Source organism: Glossina fuscipes, unplaced genomic scaffold (genome assembly GCF_014805625.2).
Source record: "Glossina fuscipes isolate IAEA_lab_2018 unplaced genomic scaffold, Yale_Gfus_2 121, whole genome shotgun sequence".
NCBI classification, from domain to species: Eukaryota; Metazoa; Arthropoda; class Insecta; order Diptera; family Glossinidae; genus Glossina; species Glossina fuscipes.
Genome location: NW_023998464.1, coordinates 6,686,262 through 6,705,427, shown reverse-complemented (window position 1 = coordinate 6,705,427; position 19,166 = coordinate 6,686,262). Strand labels below are relative to the sequence as shown.

General features: G+C 34.3%; 2 protein-coding genes across 4 annotated transcripts in view; one reads left to right on the top strand and one right to left on the bottom strand.

Moving 5' to 3' along the window:
* The window catches only part of LOC119640548 (protein spire), an 84,125-nt gene that overhangs the window by 33,582 nt on the left and 31,377 nt on the right, over positions 1–19,166 (top strand). For all 3 annotated transcript variants that reach the window (XM_038038639.1, XM_038038638.1, XM_038038637.1), the window contains exon 3: positions 17,897–18,014. In XM_038038639.1, the coding sequence (XP_037894567.1) occupies positions 17,897–18,014 (118 nt within the window). The remainder of the gene's footprint in view (positions 1–17,896; positions 18,015–19,166) is intronic.
* On the bottom strand, positions 8,377–9,750 carry LOC119640551. Its single transcript, XM_038038649.1, has 2 exons — positions 8,671–9,750; positions 8,377–8,596 (listed from the first exon to the last, which is right to left on the bottom strand). The coding sequence occupies exons 1-2, from the start codon at positions 9,059–9,061 to the stop codon at positions 8,439–8,441; spliced, it is 549 nt and encodes a 182-aa protein (XP_037894577.1). The 5' UTR covers positions 9,062–9,750; the 3' UTR covers positions 8,377–8,438.

The window sequence follows — 19,166 nt, the reverse complement described above, 5'->3', positions numbered from 1 at the left end:
GCTTTTCCAATTACATCGTATAGTTTTACCTCAAGAAGTAATTCTCTCTTTACATTCTACATCTCTTGTGCTAAAGCTTCTAATAAATAGGGAATTTTTATTGCACCAATTTCAATATATCGGTCCGTCTGTCCGTGTGCTTAGCAGAACTGCATCTAATATAGAAGCAAATAAAGATATTATATTTGGGCAAAACCAAAATCACTAAGCACCTCACCACACTGCGGCAATTCCTCATTTATTATAATAATTTTTTCTATTTCTATGTAAGGACATACCTTTCATGAGAATCCTCAAACACGGACTGATTCAAAACGTGACTTGACGTGGTCGAAATTTGGCAAGCTTCATTTTCTTGTCAAAGATTTTACTACTCGTCAACCGTATCCATGCATAAAAGTAGTTTTTAGTTATCCGAAGGCTCGTTCCTTAGGACGTATGTAAAAACATGATGAGAGATCGAAAATATCGATCTGTATATTCTAAATTTCGAAGTACATATATATTTATGTCAAATTGTTGGGATTATTAATCTATTTTTCAATTGAGAATAAGGTAACGATGTGAACTGAAGCCGACCAATGTTTCGACGGAGTTAGGTTGATGAATGCCTTAGCTTATTGTATGACGTGTACCTCTTTTTATTTTCACCGCATATCGCTAAAGCCGTCTATTAGAAAACTGTAAATATATATATATAACAAAAATTCTTATGACCCGACATATATTCATCTTCACAAAATTGTGGAAAAGTGCTGTAATTATTTACGCAATATAATGCTTTTCATTATGTTAGCAGACCGGTCCGAAAAATCAAGCAACTGACAGTAAGTGTTAAATATTTTATAGGCTGTGCGAAACGCCTTAAACAGCTCATAAATAGTAGGGCGCAGCAAAAGTTCTCGTAAAATAAAATGTCTTGAGATATTAAAATTTTTATGCTCAAATAGCGTGGATAAGAATTTAGTTCTGATACTTTACATAAAAACCGAAGTCAGAAGAATTACAAAAATTACTCCTGATTTATTCGGAATTTTAAATTTTATGACATCTCATACAACTAATTATGACCCGCCTTAATCCATATTAAAAAAACATTTTTATTAAGTAATGAATGAACTAAGAAGGTTATATGTGTCTTGGGGATGTCAAAATACATATAAATATTTGGAAATATTTTGTTGAATTATGGAAAATGAAGTACTGTGAGGAATACCCTCAGAAAGAAGAAGAAAACCTTTTTCTCGTTTTTTCTTTTTTTTTCTAATTCTTTAACTTTTGCATTTCATGAGCGAAAGAATTAAATCATAGTCAATCTGACCTCATATAGCAACATAAAGCAACTGATGAAAAGAAAAGCATCATTAAGAGTACGTAACGTCTTAGCGGTACTTTTATCTAATACCTATCCTTTTACCCCGCTACATGTAATATGTAATAGTCATGTTTGCATAAACGTTTTTGTGCATGTTATGCCAAGAAATTGTTCGATCATTCAAGAGCTTGCTTGAGTTGAGTGTAGCTTTAGCAGTATTCTTATTTAAGACAAGTTATGAGTTCAGGTAACAGTTTCTTTCTGGTTTTCTCCAATTCGTTCTGGCATGATGTGCTTTGCATTTAAAAGCTGTTAATGGAAAACTGCCAAATAGACAAGTTGCCCGCTTTTGCGCCCCTGAAATCTCACACATTATATTGCGCCGGTTTTCAAGATTTAAAAGATATATATGCTCGCATCTATTGTATACAAGCCACCAGTCTATCTGGCAGTTAGCATATTTAACTTGTCTTTTAGTTACATCTGTGGTGCTATTGCTGCTGTTGCACGTTTGAAAAACACGTTCTACGAATCAAGCAGACTTGTTGGCAAAAAAGAGAAAAAGAACAACAAAAAAGAAAGAAAGATTTCTTCTAGCTTTCTGGTGTTTTTTTTTTTTTGTGTATATATGTTTATGTATATATGTATCTCACGTGTTGCATGTTTTAAAGCAATGAATGAATTGATGCAAACCATTAATTTTACTCAAACTCCCCAGCATACAATTGCACTATCGTTTCAAGTCTGGTTTTTAAACCTCTTGAAAGCATATGGCATTAGAAGGCAAACAAAGCAGGGGTTGTATATATTTTCCAGCCGCTCGTATATCAATATTATCTAAAACTTCTTCTTTTTTTTGTGCCCAAACAGGGTACACATAAGATTATATATGTTTGTGTCCATGCCTGCGTTGGATCTTAGATGCGAAAGACTATGCGAACTTATTCGTTTATGTTTCACAATAGCCGCCTTGTGTTTTGTGTCTTGAGCCAATTACCTAATTAAGTTTTTTCGTGCGTGTTCACATAGGAATAAGTGAAAGAGTGACTGCGCAATGTCGATTACTAGAAATTGTTCTGGTAAACCTGATTTTGGGTTGTGCTTCGGTTTGTAGTCAAGCATTGTCTTCCTTATTCTTGATTTGCCATAAAGCAAAAAAATCTCTATTATGTATCGCTGTTTCAATGGTCAAATGCCGTAGGTATCGAATTAAATTGAACAGCGAAGACTGCACAATAATGCCTCTTCAAATTCGATTCTAAACGTAAAACTTTCTTCTTAGGTGGTTTGCTTTCAATTGCTTTTACTATTTCTAAATCTCCTTTTTCTCTTTCGTCTTCTCCTTCTCATTTTCTTTCCTTAATCTGACTCTATGCTCTTGTAAGCTCTTATTTGAAAGTACGTTTGTCTAAGCTGTTGTGATGCCTAGCAATTTTAATATATTTCAAGGAAATTTCTTTCGGCACAATGCAAAGAACAAGAACGGCCACATCCAGATTTATTCGTATTTATAGTATACCGTGGCGGTAGTTAGTTAAATAGCAGCTCAACATCCGTTTGAGAAGCAATTCAAAGTTCTCGCCCTTTTTACATTGTTGCAGATGGTAAAGCAATGTGTTCGTTTTCCTCAATAAAGTTTGCATTTAAAGTTTATATGAAAAGTTGCTAAAACATTTCCTGATGTTTTCCAAATCGTTATTGTTTATAAAATATTTAGAAAGGCGCTTGGTTAAAAGAGCTTTTCAATAGTACTTCTAATTTTAAACCTGTCTGGACCGAGATTTTATCCTTCCTAGTTCGAATTCCCATAGTCTGCTTGCTTTTGTTGTATACATTTCTCTTACTTGCTTAGCACATCAAACAATTCGGAAAAAGGAAAAATTTTCACTTTAAAAAATTTATTAATTGCTTTCTGCTTCGTTTCTATCAACCAACTCAAGCTTACCGACCTTTTACATTCTCTAAATATTTTTTGCAAGGTTGTCAGCAAGCTTAAAACTGAAACTGTTACTAAACCCCACACGTCAAGACCCTTACACGAGGTAGGTAGGATGCATAAAATAAACCTATATAATCCACATCTTGTCCAGTTCATTTTTATGTCAAACAATTAGTATGGACCGATTGTCACTGCGAAATATTAAAGATTACACCGCTTTCTATATTGAAGCTGCAATCCAATCAATTTTGAATAGGATTCACGTCCAAGACTAAGAAATGGTAACGTAGGAAATTTCATCCAAATACCAAAAACGTTGCGTGCTCTACAAGCAAAAGCGGTATATTTAAAGATCTATTCTGAACCGATCGTTATAATAATAGGTGGATCTAACTTCAACAGTTCTGTCCGCACACACGTAATACATCATGTATCAAATTAGAGTAAAACTTGGCGTTTCTCAGTTCATCTTACCATCTAGGGCGAAGAGCTAATTTTAGATATAAACGAATTTTGTTGCTACTTCTGCTATATGCCCAGAAGACCCATATATTTTGTTTCTTAAAATTCCGTCATTTAAAAAAAAAGTTAAATCAAATCTGTTACTTGAGACACTAATGAATATGGTGGCGATGTAAACAAAATATATTCAAAGCATTAAATTGTCATGAGACAGGAGTAGCTTAATTGCAGTGAAAAAAACAAAAAAAAAAAATAAAAAAAGAGTTCAAAATAGCAACACCAACGCGACTGACAACAACAACTAATAATCACTACCTATGATCTGGAATTTATAAGCTTTCGATCTGGAAGCTCGCTATGTTTTCAAAGTGTTTACAACTGTTTACAACTGTTTAAGACTGTTTAAAACTGTTTAATAAGATTTAATATGCTTTCGATCTGGAATTCGACAGAAAATTTCTTCAAATTCAACAACGAAAGTAATAAAATTTCAAAATGCAATTATGAGCGTTTCAATTAACTATCAAAAAAATTTGAAAATATTAAATATTGAATTTATTCATCCGTATTACGATGTTTATAGTTAGATGTTCTGCAATTAACTAATTAATTTACCGGGATTCTCAGCCACATCAACACCTTCGGAAATATTCAATTTAATTTTCAAATTTGTCCGCTTGCTTTGCGACATGATAAAAATGAAAAAATTTGAAAAACCTTAATTTGCGCGTGAAGTTAACGATTCTTAATATGGAATGGTTGGAATTACGATTGTTGACCACTTTTCAGCATCAAATATTAAAAATGTTTACTTTTCAATTTTCAGACACATTTTCAATTCAATTTTCAAATACATTTTCAATTATTGAGAAGTGTAAACAAATATGGACGCTTACTCTCGGATGTTGGCAATTTTTATACAAATTATTGAGAATAAGAAAATAAACAAAAAGCACTAAAAATTTTGCTACGTAGGATATGTGTGCTCTTCTTTACATCACTTTAAATAAATCACGACTGAAATATTGCATTTTCTTTCATGCCTTGCTGTTTTTGTCATGTTGGCTACCATCAAATTCGTCGTTACCAATGCCATATTCCACATTGATAGGCATAATTTTTGAATAAATGGCGACACCGGCATAACCACCCGTTTACATAACCAATATGGATGGTAACCGAGTATGCGTTCCAACTCTTCTGGCAATTGATCAATAGTGCATTTAATTTCTTGCATATAAAATATATCCGGTTCCTCGTATTTTAAAAATGTTAAGCCATCTTTTTTCAACCAAGCTCTTTCACCGGACACATTCCAACTTGAAATTTTCAAATTATATCTGCAAGCAATGCGTTCATCCTTTGCATCCATCTGCGGTAATTCGAAATCGACTTTATTATAAGTTGTGGAAGTGCTATTTAGAGGCGTTACAGTAGAGGTGATCGTCTTTTTTTCTTGTTGGCTGGAAAACACGAAATTAACATTTTTTTCAGTTACGCGCCGCACGTCAAACCCGACTTATGTTTAGAGCCATTTGATTCGTCCTCATTCAAATTGCTATCTCCATCGACATCTTCTTCAACAACGGATAAGACTTTCTTATCGGACGGCGCGGCACGTTTACGACTACGACTACTCGCTGTTCCTTTTTTGCCTGGCGCGGTCTCTTCTTCTGAAATTAAATTTTATATAAAAGAGACATTTACAAATGAATTTCAGATTACGAGTAAGTAAAAATTGATTCATGTAAGGGAATTATAGTCGAATGTTAGCGAGCATTTACGTCCAGCCTCTTTAGTCTTGCGAGTGATAAAAAAATTGAAAAAATTAAATTTTGTGCTCTATAGTATTGAGTGCGTTTTAAAAACAAAATCGAGTCGGCTAAGACTTGCCCGTCCCCTGAATACGATTTATAAACGCGTAAAAATACTCTACACCATCCACATCATTATACGGTTTTCCATAAAGACTTTTCAAAATAAGCCGTTATATCGGAAATGGCCGCAAACAGACGAATAGACTATCTGAAGTCTTTCTGCTTATTGTGTATATCCGGACAAATTTAATATAGTCTTCTACCAACAACGTTTAATAGCCTTATTTTCAAAGAAAGAGTGGGCATGGCCGACTATTTTATCTGCAGGATAAAATGTACGTGGAGGTTTCCATCATTGTCGCTTACCTCTTGTACGTCAATGAAAAAAAACCAATTTTATTTTGCTTTTGAACGCAGATGTGCTTTCAGCGTTCTTCCGCCGAATGGGTTTATTTTCAATAGTAGCCATCGCGTGGATGCTTTTACAAAACTAGTTGCTGATATATTATTTCTTGCCAGCGAGGCAAGAACACAGGCTCGCACAGACAAAGAACAAAGGGCAGAGAGGGTCATATCAATTCAGAATTTTATAAACATCAAACATATAAATGCTTTATATGTCTCTAAAATCCCTTATTCTTTTCATTCCTTGCCTTCGACGGAGGGTATAATAAACTTTAATTCTAAAAATATGGCATTTAAGTAAGAACGATATTAGGATATACGTTCACAAGTTTTTTCTATATATTAGTTTGGGGAAAAAGAAATCATTATTTTTATATGAACTTCAGGACTTTATTTAACATGCTTCGGATTGTCCGATTTGTATGGCGGATGCATTAAAACTTCCCAACCAAGCTCCCTAAGTTTCTGGCGAGTCGCTGTAGATGTGTGTGGCCTAGCGTTGTCCTGGTGGAACACGACACCTCTCCTTTTGGCCAATTCTGGCCGTTTCTGGTCAATCTACGAAACCAAAATTGCACATAATTGGCTGTTACAGTAGCGGAACCATAAACACCATTCACAATTTTAGCCGCCTGGCTTGCATTTTCGCCTTTGTCAAAGAAAAACTGTAAAATGTACCGAATTTTCTCTTTGTTCACTTCCATTTTTAACACGCTGTAACTCACAACTGAATGCACCAAACAAAAAACAGCAAAAGAATTTTTTTTACTGCGAAATGTACAGTATGTAAATGTACAGTATCGGAAATTGTTTGATCGATACTTTACGAGAAATCTATCAGTGCAGCCATCTACCGAAAAAATAATGGATTTCTTTTTTCCCAAACTAATATTTCTCTGAAATTATGCATGTATTCCCGCATATAAATGAGATAAGACATCTTAGAAATATATTTTATATATTTTTATAACCAGCCGAATATCGAAAGGATCTAATTGGGATCGAGGCAGGATTAGCATTAAAAAGCTAAGGTAAATGAGTAAAAAGACTATAGCGGACCACAGCCGACTATTAAACATCCTATGACTTTATACTCTTCTAAAAATTAGGCTTTCTACGGAATGTGGCTGTATAAAATATTCCGGTTCAGTCCATTTTCGATAGCATTTGGATTTGGGCCAAAACACGTTAAATTTCTACAAAACGTTTCGAAAATTGCGACTTGTAGTTTGAACGCACGTCTTATGACAGACATCAGACAGACCGACCGGTTTGGATCCGTTTGGAATCCCATTCTGGATCGAACGTAAAGGTGGGTCTCTCTCAAGCCCTTCTGAGTGATCCGCAAAAACTTAACATACCGTTGGGCCTAAATAGCGCAGGATATACAAATAGCAATTAAACTCTTTCATAAGCGGAAAAAATTGAACTTTAAAGATTTCCAGAAAAAAAAAGAAAAAAATCATATACACAGTCATGTTAGAAATTCAATTGATTAATGTGAAGGAGCAATTGAACTATTTCGCAATTCGATTAACACTGCACTTTATTTCAAACATTGCTTTCGTTGACTAAGATTGGTTAATTGCTATGTTATTATATATATCATATTTACCTTTTTTCTCTTCAGCAACTTCATCTTGAGAAGTTTTTTGGAATATTTTCTGTTTCGCCCATGGTCTTCTTACGAGAGGTCTTTGCTTTCTAGGATCAATCGAAATCTTTTCTTCACTTATGGCCTTTTTATATTTTTCGAATAAAGTAAAAATATTGAAAAATTACTCTTCTTTTTTCTTGCTAATCCATGTGGCATTCTCAAAAGCAGTAATTAATAAATAGGCTCTTCTAGCAATTGCGTGAGAATAAAGTGAACTTTGAACACGTTCTATATTAAAAAATTTGATAATTGTATGCCAATCAGTTAAAACATCTTCCCTCTTCGGTACCAATAAATGTTTATAAGAAATTTAGGGAGTTCTTATTTTTTGTCGCACCAACTATAATGCAAAAGCTACATGCATCCCTTATAAAATATATAAATTTTAGATATTGACTGTTTTAAAGTGGTCAGTATTTTGCACGTAATCACTTTGCTTGTTATTATTATTTCCACACATTACTTCTTAAATTCCATATTCTACTCACTTCTATTTTCTTTTATTTAAAAGAAGGAGAAAAGGGATTACGCTTTAGTATAGGCATAAGAAGCAAGCTACTAGCTAAAATATATCAAAAGACGTCTTGAACGTCTTACCATTTTGGACCAGTTAAGTCCCTTTCCAGAAGTGAAGTCTTCAGCTCTCTATGTACATATATGAATAAATCTATATTTAATAGATATTGCAAACAGACTGAGAAATGTGATATTGCCAGTGAATGTGAAGAATAAAAGTGAATAAAAAATTCTTACTTTTGGAAATGTTTTCACGTCCTTCTTCGTTTGCCGTATTTTCAAGAACGCTGGGATTTCTTGAACGCTTAGTATTAGTGGGTTTTTCCGCTATTTCTCTCTGCTGGTCTGCAATTCCCTGTGTGCTCTCAGAAGTTTTATTTTCTTCAAGAATTTTCTTCGAACTTCGTTTCGTTTTTTAGGAGACGGGCTTTGTGGAATTTCATGATTAGAAGGAACCGCCATTGCAGCTTTTTTAGATCTGGAAACTGCAAGATGTTTATGAATAAAGAGAAGAAAACCTACGGTTGAAGGAAACTTTATACATATTAAAGCATTTTACCTCTGACAGTTGCAGGTTTTTCGACGGCGTCTTCAAGCTGTACGTCTTCTTCGACTTGGGAAGCTTGATTCCGCTTGCGAGAACCCTTTTTATTTGCTTTTTCATAAATTTCTCCGGTGGTCTGTTCAACATCGTCGCCGCCGTTGACGCCTGGGGTTTCCTCTATATTCAAATTAAATTTCGAAACTTTTTCCACGCCTCCTTTATTTAGTTTGTTGATCTTTAATTGAACGGCTTTAACACCTTTGTCGCCTTTCACAATTTCCGTTGAATTTGCACTAATCGTAGAGAGTTCGTTTTTAGAAGCTTTCATTTTTTTTGAATTTGGCAATTTTTTAAACTTGCTAACATCCGCTCTTGTTAATGATGCAGGCTCGCCGTCGGCTTCCATTATATCTTCGTGTTGTCACGACAAATATTATCGATCCTCGTTCGACATTTCGTTTGTATTATATCGGATGTAAATCATTGAGATCGTGACAATTTCGTAATAACGTTCCGAGCCCAGAACGAAAATTTGTAAGCTACAAAGGAAATAAATAGCGATAAAGAAAGTAAGCAAAAGCGATTACACTTCAAGCGCCCTTATTACTCAAATTTCATTTTGCGTGTAATTCAATTTTCTAGAAGTAATTGCTTTACGATTTATGACATAAAATACTGTAAGCAAATTTATTCTCCTCCTACGATGTATAGCGAAGATTACCATATATCTTCCATATTTTTCTGATACTTATGAAGTCTGCAGGTACATAGCGAAAACGAGTACTATAGAACACGGTTACTCAAGACGAACTACTTGAAGTCTTATTTTTGAATTTGAATTTCAATATAATTTTAACGTTTACATCAATAGGCCTATCCTAGCTAAAGTCTTGCATTTCAAAAACATTTCTACTAGTTACAATCTATTACTTTTGTCTGCTACGTTATAGCGATGTGTGTGAGTGTACTGCCATAATGAAATAAAGTCACATGCTGCCGCTGCTGCTGCTACTGCTTCTGCTACTACCACCAACACCACCAACAGTGAAAAATCCTCTCTTTTAAATCAAACCTTTTTTCTTTTTAATAATTTCAAAATTTTTTTATTTCCATCCTTAAAACAATAACAAGACAAAAAAAAGGGGGAAACCAGCAACACCAGCAAAATAATCTTAAATATGTAAAAGTTTGCTAAAAAAGTGATTTGAACAAAAGTTCAATTTGAAAAGCTACATTCATTCAAACAATCGAACTTGCCTCCACAAATCTGTGAAGATATTTTAATTTATCTATCTTCCTTTTTTTCAAATTCTTTTGCAAATTTGTTGCCGATAGCTTCATTAAATAACTGGGCAGACGGGCAGACTGGCATGCTTAGGTGCAATGGTCAAGAATTTACATTCTTTATTGAAAAGTAATTGAATTTTGATACGTATAATATTTATAATCCATGGCAACGCGTTGATTGACAAATATCAGCAAAGTTGAAATATCATATTCCTTGCCATGCGCATTCGACTCTTCTACCAAAGATTGCATAAACCGTGAACCATTGGAAGTGTTGCGCCAAGAATAGAAACCTTTTTTTTTTTTGATTAACAATATATTTATTGCATCAATTCATTGTTCAATAATAAGAAAGACTTACCCGGTATTGTGGAATAGCATATAAGAAAATCAGTATATATGGGTATTTTATAATTCGTATAGGATATTGGGAAGCTCTCGCCATCCGTTTCAGTCTTTTGTAGTTTGATGCCCGGATCTAAGCGATCGCCACGACATGCTTATATAAAAAATAATTTTGGTTTACCAGCTAACGTAGGACAAGTGACGACAGTGAAATAATCCCAAATAGTATCAATTTTGTACATGAAATCTTTGGCATATAAGTAAGCTTGTATAAGCATCAAGATCCAACATTAATACTATCGGTTGTAGCGATAAAACCGATAAGTGGTGCTTGTCCACCATAACGGGTATATAAACGTCGCAAGACATCAGCTATATGCAGCTTACCATACTTGGGTTTAGCATGCAGTATACCACGATATTTCCAATAACTGGAAGCTTCTCTCACTATTAAATAGAATATTGTTGTCGAACCCAAAAGGGTGAGCATAAAAAATTGTGGCAGATTCATTGTTCGTCTCTTTTTGCAGTGCAGAATTGTTATCTATTTATATATTGTTAAGGAAAGGAGAGTTTGTTTTCCCAAATAATGTTAAGGATTTTTTTATATTAATTAAAAAAAAGGATTTTCAAAAATTCTGATATATATGTAGTTTTTTAGCTTCTGCGCCCGATTTACAGGCTAGTTTTATCAATGTTTTTCGGCTTATTTATTCCTCAGCAGTAGCGCCTACTAAGTCTTTGTCAGGCTGTAAAAAAGAAGCATCTTATAAGTATTCTTACTTTTCATTTCCATTTTTTTGGAAACAAGCCCTCTGCATAAGGCTGCCGCGCTTGTTAAACGCTTCAATGATTCGGTGGCAGGCATATTTAATTTACTCGTTTTGATGCGGTTTTTATTACAATTCGCAAAAGGGCTCTTCCTTTTCTTCTATTTACGTTCTGTTAATTCTTGGCGATATATCATCTTATTGTAAACATCAGTGTAAAAAAATATCATTTCTTGCAATGCCATATAACCAATCATGGAAATGAAGTGAGTTAAAAGGAACTCATGTATGTGCATGTGTGTGCACTGAAAACAGCATAACTTTGACAAACATCTCAAGCAGAGATAATGTTTAATTGTAATACGAACATAAGACTTCGCCATTACGCTCATAATACTTGTTTGTTTGCCGTTTGGGAATACGTTGTGAATGTTCGGCATGAAACTCATAACACAGTGAAAAAACAGTTGTGCAAACATTTTAAAGCTTTGCGGATCGTAACTAATAATAGATAGCAAAATTCGTATAAGAAAGATAAGCTTATCATAAGACGAATCTTAGGTACCCATAACCCATTAAATTTACAATTCGACATATTAGTTAAGTGTGTCAAAGTGACTGAACATTTAACCATATAGCCACTAATGATTGATTAGAAAGGATAGAATAACCAGCCAGTAGCTTACAGAAATATGTTTATACGGGTTCAAAGGCTCACTTTTGACGATTACGAACACTATTACGAACTTAACAGACTACGGTCTTTCCCTACGAAAACAAGCAAGTAGTTTAAAAACATTACAATCACCGGTGACATGTGAAGAGATTGCAGGTTCGTAGGTGCGAATTTAAAAATATTTAGGTCACAAATGAATGAGTTGGAAGCTATTTTAAAATTCCACAATATCCCACACTCTATGACCTGCAAAAACTCCATCGAGAAAAAATTTACTAGTCCTATTAAGTTAAAGGAGAATTGTCCTTTTCTCGTGGCTAATGCTGAAATCCAACAACGAGAAGTAAGTTCCTCAGTTCAGTACAATGGTCCTGAAGACCAGATTAAATTTCTTGGCAGAAAAAATTTTGCCCATAGAAAAGGAAAAAAACATGCTTATAAAGGTACCACTAGGGTTCACCTCTTTACTAGGGCGAAACCCTCGAATAGAAGCGACAACAACCGCGTTATTTACAGAAAAACCAATGGGGAAGAAGTTTGTTATAAACCCCGTACATGAATTACACTTGCATTCTCGATATTCAATACAGAGATATATTTGTCTATTTGTGGCGTCTTAAAAAGATCCTTTCTACTAAAAGACAAATTTATATTTTAGCTATGAAGGCGAAACTCTAGCGTTAGTATTCAGAGGGGAAATTCATCATGTTAACGGCGGATACGATTAGATCATTTAGTTCGCAAATAACGAATCTTTTAAATTCATTTTTGTATAGCTAACCACTTGAGCGGCCGAGTAGGCAAAAAGTATCACGCCTAACAACTCAAGTGAGGTAGAGTTTTCAATGAGGTCGATAACCCTAGATGCTAGTGCTTTAAGACTTAAGTCTTAAGTCTTTCTTCCTCTGGCTATATTAATGAAAATAATAATATCTGTATGATTGCGTAATCAAAAATACAACTCGTCTTTTGCAGGATTTGCTGCCTATTTGCTCTCCAAGAACGAAATAATTACTATGTCACCTGAAAGGATAAATTAAGAATTTCCGTTACGGACGCATCTCAATCCGCTTAGTTTTTAAAAGCTTGGTTGTCTGACATTTTACCATCTTTCTAACGCTACTGCGGAAACAAATTCTTCCAAAAGTGATCAGTAATAAGTTCACTGAAAAAAGACGCCAGGCTTAAATCAAATTGTAAACTAGGAGTAAAAGGTTTCGGACTACCGCCTTGGCTAAGCGCGTTAAAAATGAATGCCATCGCTAAGTATGACTTTGTGAAGGAAATAGCGATGCCTTTGGATAAAATTGAGATAGGACATGCACATTCCCTAATGATCTATCAATATTGAACACAAACACAGACACGTATTTGTTGCAGAAATGCTTGACTCCTGGATGCAATCAGTTCATGGCTTTAGAACTTTCACTTAAAAATTGTCGTATTATTAAGCAATTGACGAATTGAAAATCATTCACTGGTGATTTTTGTATTTATAATCTTCAGAGGTCTTTATAAAAAGCGTAGCTTTAAATCATATTCACTAGTTGTGTCCAAAGTGTAGTTTGTAAAGATTTTGGAAGTAATTAGAGTGATTGCCACTGTCCCATGTTTGCCAAATTGAAATTTCGAGAGTTACTGTAATAAATAACGGAATATTTTTTTAAGTAAAAAGTAAGTGGTACCACTATGCACAATGAATTCATCCGGAATTTATATAAATCGCATTACTGCTTATTACTTGTAAATATGTCAGTTGAGTGCGACAATTAAGGATCAAAGACTTCATTCAGCTTGATGTGTTAATAATATTTTTCTTAGCCCTGAGATTTATTTATTAAAAATACAATATAATCACTTCTCGATGATTAGTTCTTGTCACATTTTGTAGTTCATCGTTACGATCAGCAAAACGAGATGACATTAAAAATAGACTTCTATATAAAAAAAAGTGTTCAAAGGTGGAAATCACTGTCATTGTGTTAATGTCGAATGAATGCCTGCATTTAACAAATAATAAAACGCAGCGATATCGAGGTTTATTTATCAGGCCTTAGCAGAGCAAATGTCTGCACAGTTTTCATTTCGTTGCTTTATACGATTATAGAATATTGGAATAATTCGAATAATATGAGTTTAGCTAAAATGTTACGTATGGTTTACGTGCATATGTATGAATGCATGGGTTATCTCATCAATTCTTAAAATTAATTAAAAAAAAAAAATGCATGCGAAAAAAAGCGGTAAATGATAACGAATGTGTTTACTCAACAATGTGAAACGCCAGCTGGCAACGTGAAACAATTGCATGTTGATGACGGTCAGCTGGGATCTAAAATAGCTATACTCTGTACGTTTTAATATATAAAGTATATGAATGGATAAGCGTGTGTAGGTTTATGCGGCTTCTTATATAATTTTTCATTTATCATGAAGACGAAATAAGAAATCACCGCATTATAGTTTGGTTTCTTAGGCCATTCTACATAACATTATTCTGTTATTGTCAATTGATTGAAAAGTTCATAGAATTGAGAAGAAGAATTCATTACACAATCCTTTTGGACTTAACACGTCATTTCGATCGATTATCGAACTCATTTTTTCTATATTTAAAGTGATTTTCCAGCCGCCCTTCAACTTGTCTCATTAGATAGAAAAGCTTTGGCGCCAACTACAAATTGGTTCAGATTTGACTATTCTTAAATTATAATGAACTAACGAAAAAATTCAATATTTGTCATTTTCATACTCTTATCTGGTTCATTATGCGGTTTACAACGCTATCTAAATGAAAATTCATCGGACATAGCGTAACTTTCAAAGAGATGGGAGACAAATTGAGGGAAAATTTTCGAACGGAAAGAACTGGACCAACTAGGAAAACAGTGGGTATGGAAGATGAAAACGTTCATAAATACTTTAACAATTTTTTGAAACTCTTTAGAAATTCAAAGAAATGTCGACACAACGGCGTTTTTAAGAAACGACATATTAAAAAGATTTCGAAGCTAAGCGAAATCCTATAGAAGGAAACACGTTTTACACGCGATGAGTTTACCAGTAGTTTTTTTTACTCCTAGCAAGAGAAATAAACCAAACATTGAAAGCTGCAGCCAAGTTCGCCTGCAACATATGAAGGTCCCATGCACTTGAGTGTTGGTCGCTTAAGCAATTTTTCTCAAAGCCGTCTGCTTAACAATCGTGGGCATACCATGTAGACAATTAACGATTTGCTCACCCGGCGTCGTTTTTGAACATTCCGGACGGAGGTCTTCTTCTAGGTTAGTACGATCATTGGATCGAAACTGCAATTTCGTCCAGTTGCTTAGTGCCTTTTTTTAATAAAAAAAACTTCATTAATTTATTACGAAACATTTAGTTTAATTTTTGCTTCCTAACAGTAGCACTTATGTGTTTTTAATACCTGCGAATTGACAGATCAAGTTGAAAATAATCACGACAGTTATTGTTCTATAAACGTTAATCTGCGAACTTTTCAATTACTGAGCGCACACATACCACATATTAAATATATGGTAAGAGACTCTTCACACTTTAAGTCTATAATATTCGTGATTACATTATTTTCCACAGTGGTACATTCCACAGTCTTGTTATTCTTGCATGCATAACTTTTTCCTCGAGTTTAGTTTATGCAAGTTATATAGTGCTTGAAGGCCCCTTGTTTTCAAAGTGTTTTCTAAGAGTATTTTTTCTTTTTCTCACCTCACCAAGATAAAACGGGCCAGAGGAAAATGGCGAGAAAGCACTTATTGTGTTACAATCTGTTACCGTTAGAATAGTTTAAATTAATTTAATCGATTATCTTATCGCATTGCTTAAGAATATAAGCGCGTTATTGTCTGTTGATCTTCTACAATGATCATGCTCTAATTCCTACAACTAATAGCGGTAGTGGTAATAATAGTGATATTTAAACCCCTACGTGTACTCTGTTGGGCAAACAATGAATATGCCAAAAGCAATTGGTTTTTATGTCAGTGCAATTGCAAGCTAGATTTTCAGAATTCTCTGTCAAATGGTCTTTTGCAATGGTCGAGTGACTTTTTTTTTACCTGAGAATATCGAAAGAGGGGTTTATCATAAGTTCTGCATTTCCAACGGAGCCTGTTCTGCGACATTGATAAAATAAGACAGTCGTGTGTGCGAAGATTCAGACGTAAGGGATGTAAAATAAAACAAGTAAGGAAACTATATTCCATTGCGGCTGAATGTTTTGTAATATTCGTTTTTTGCCATTTTTGTCATTTTTGTCATTTTGTATATTTTTGTTTTGCATTGCAGGATCAAGAATTGAATAAAAGTGAAAATTTCTATCGTTGTATCTGCTGTTATATAATAGTTTGAGTAATGGGCAAAAAACATAAACCGGGAATGTCCATAGCGTCCCTTTATCAATTTGATCTATTGGTTTTGCCAGATGTAATAATGTCTTGATTTTTACAGAGACTGGCGCGCAAACGCACACATCGACGAACAGACACGTCTAGATTCACTTAGAATTTAATAATAACCAAAAGTATATATACGCGCTTTACAAAGATTCTGAGGCTCTTTTGAAAGAACGAAATTTCGATTTTTTATAGATGGGCATGGGGATTGGCGATTTTTTCCATGCTTACATAATTAGGGTGTGTTCCTATCAACGAATATACGCGCTAGTTTTTATCGCTGCTTATAGCGAATGTTTGGAAAATACAAGAATTCTCAGTTTGCGTTTTACTGTAGGCGTGGATTTTGATGCATTTGTTGTCGTACCAACTTCGAAAGCTTCTTTCGACAAATTTAAAGCCGAACCAACCGTCATGCTTACATTGATTTAGATGTTGATACTGATTAAAAATGTATATAGTGTATATGAATTCTTAATCGTCCTTGTGGGTGTTGCGAGCGTTTTGAGAAAGTGAATCTTTCGTCACCATTCGGTATAAGAAGACTAGTCAAGCCTTGGTCGCATATCAACTTTTTAAATTGGGCCTATAACATTTTGGAAAATTCCCGAGATTTTCAACTAAAGTGTTTAAGTATACAATCATCTAAATATGCATGTTAAATGTTTCTTGAGACTAAAAACGATGGTAATTAAAAAAAAAAAAGCAAAAGAATCTGAGAGTAATTCTTTCATCTTTAAATCTCGATATTTTCCTGACATTGTGTGACATAAATTTAGAACTGCATGTATCTATTTATAAGTTAACAGCATGGATGAATTCCTAGTAATATTGTTATTCAAAAATCCATTATCCATACTGCTGTTGTCTGCTTTTAATGCTTCTTTCGTGCTAAACTGTTACTAAACTCAACACAAAAGTTTTCTAAGGAAGTTGCTTTTAACATGATTTAACCTTTCAGTTCGACCTCACGCTCTATTTGGAAACTTCGCAATCACATGCTTTTTTTTTCCAACAACAAAGAGTACTTTTTATTAAACTATACGTTATTGTTGTCTTGAAGTTCTCCTTCTAGGAAAGTTAACCGTATTTTTTTTTCGTTAATTTTGTCTGGATTGTTGGCCACAACAGACGACACATGCATGTGTACGTATATATATTTTATTGTGTTTATACTTGCAAATGAGTCATGACATAAAACAATCAGGCAAAGGTTCCCTTTTTTTTAAAAGGCTATACTTAAGCAACTTAATGAAAGAAAAAAAAAAAGGAAAAAAAATTAATGAAAACTCGCAACATGCAATTAGCCTCCACCCCCCGCTAACGATTGAGAAAGGCCAGGATGACTTTTTACTTTTTCTTTTTCCCCCCTCCTGCAATAAACAAACAGACACAGTATTAAACTTTACTATAAGATGAATCGTAAAAATAAACCTTACAGCAAAGAGCAGTTAATTAACTTATGTGAAAATGCATAATAACATGCACACACCCTCAGATGAAAGTGAATACTTTGGCATTTATATTGTATTTATTCATACCTTTGACGAACGGAATGTTTAAGCAACAAGTTGATTGAGAAAAGTAATGGAAAATCATTATCATGCATTGCAAATATACTTCAAGAGGGAAACGTCCTAGTCACGCAGCGCAGCATTAACAAATGAATAGAAAGTTTTCTTATTCGCGTTCGCTACACACCTCAACTAAGTATTTCAACTATTAATAGATTATTTTTACTTTTACAGATTCTACGTAAAGTTGCGCTTGTCGTTTACACCGCTTTGGATTACAATTTGCAGGAAGACGAACAATGTCAAATGTCCCAAGAATTGGAAGAACTTATTACGCATATGACGAGCGAGGGTGAGTATATAAGAAAGTATAAAACAAAAGAATTAAACAAAAAGGAAAAAATATAATGCTCTTTAGCTTGAATATTCAGATGATATCCCCGTTTTGTTTATCGTTATTCTCACATCAATCATCAAAGAAAATGGCTCTAAGACCATATAATTATGGCGTAGAGACCAGATTAAATATAATATTTGTCAATCTGTTTCTTGTTTTTTATGTTCATCTTGTCCTATGAGTGGCCAGGTGGGTAAAAGCTGACACCAACAAATCAATAATCTCGCTGCGATAGAGTGAGTGGCCAGTCGGTAAAGGCATAATACTTACCGATTGGGCACACAGACCCACTAGTCTGCGGTCACTTCCGTACATCATTCTCTTTCCCCACTTCCTTTTCTTTCTGCCTATCACTGTGTAATGCAGGACGGGGGATGCAGAAAAGGGGATGGAATAAGAAGAAAAATGTTAATCTATCCGGGATGATAGGAGAGCGTAACTGCAAATAGCTTAGCCGGCCTTCAGCCCAAGCAACTTCGATATATGGTGACACTGCGAGACGGTGTCTGAGGGTGAAACTAAGTGTTCACTACATACGTGTTCCTCCGTTGTTGGATAGTCATACGTGAACTTTGAAAGCGGACATGGCTAAAACGCGACTTAAAACTTAGAATTGTCGGGAATGAAGGTATTTGCGCATTATTGCGGCCATACAGAAGAGGTCTTTTTCAATGGAAATGATAAAAATCTTGCTATGAAATTTCAGCCAGGATGATGATAAACTAACAAAGAAGCGTTCATTTAAGTAAAATCGTGCGACATAAATGGAAAAGTATTACTACATTTGAACCCATTAACATTTTTATTGTCTACGTTATCATTAATATTATTATATTATTACTAGTATTTAAGTCTAACGGCTTTATTGAAAACTCTACCTAATCTCTAACTAATGATTTGAACATATCTAATACATACTACAGTGGTGCCCACCGTACTTTGAAGAAATTCATTTTGTTTTTCTTTTTATAAATAGCTACTTATCATAAAGATTTGCTTCGACTGACCATAATGCCAAAAAGTGTTATTTTGAACCACACAGTACGTTCTATAATTTTATCGATTTATCAGCTGGCTGTTCTAAATTGTGACCAGCACCGCTACTTT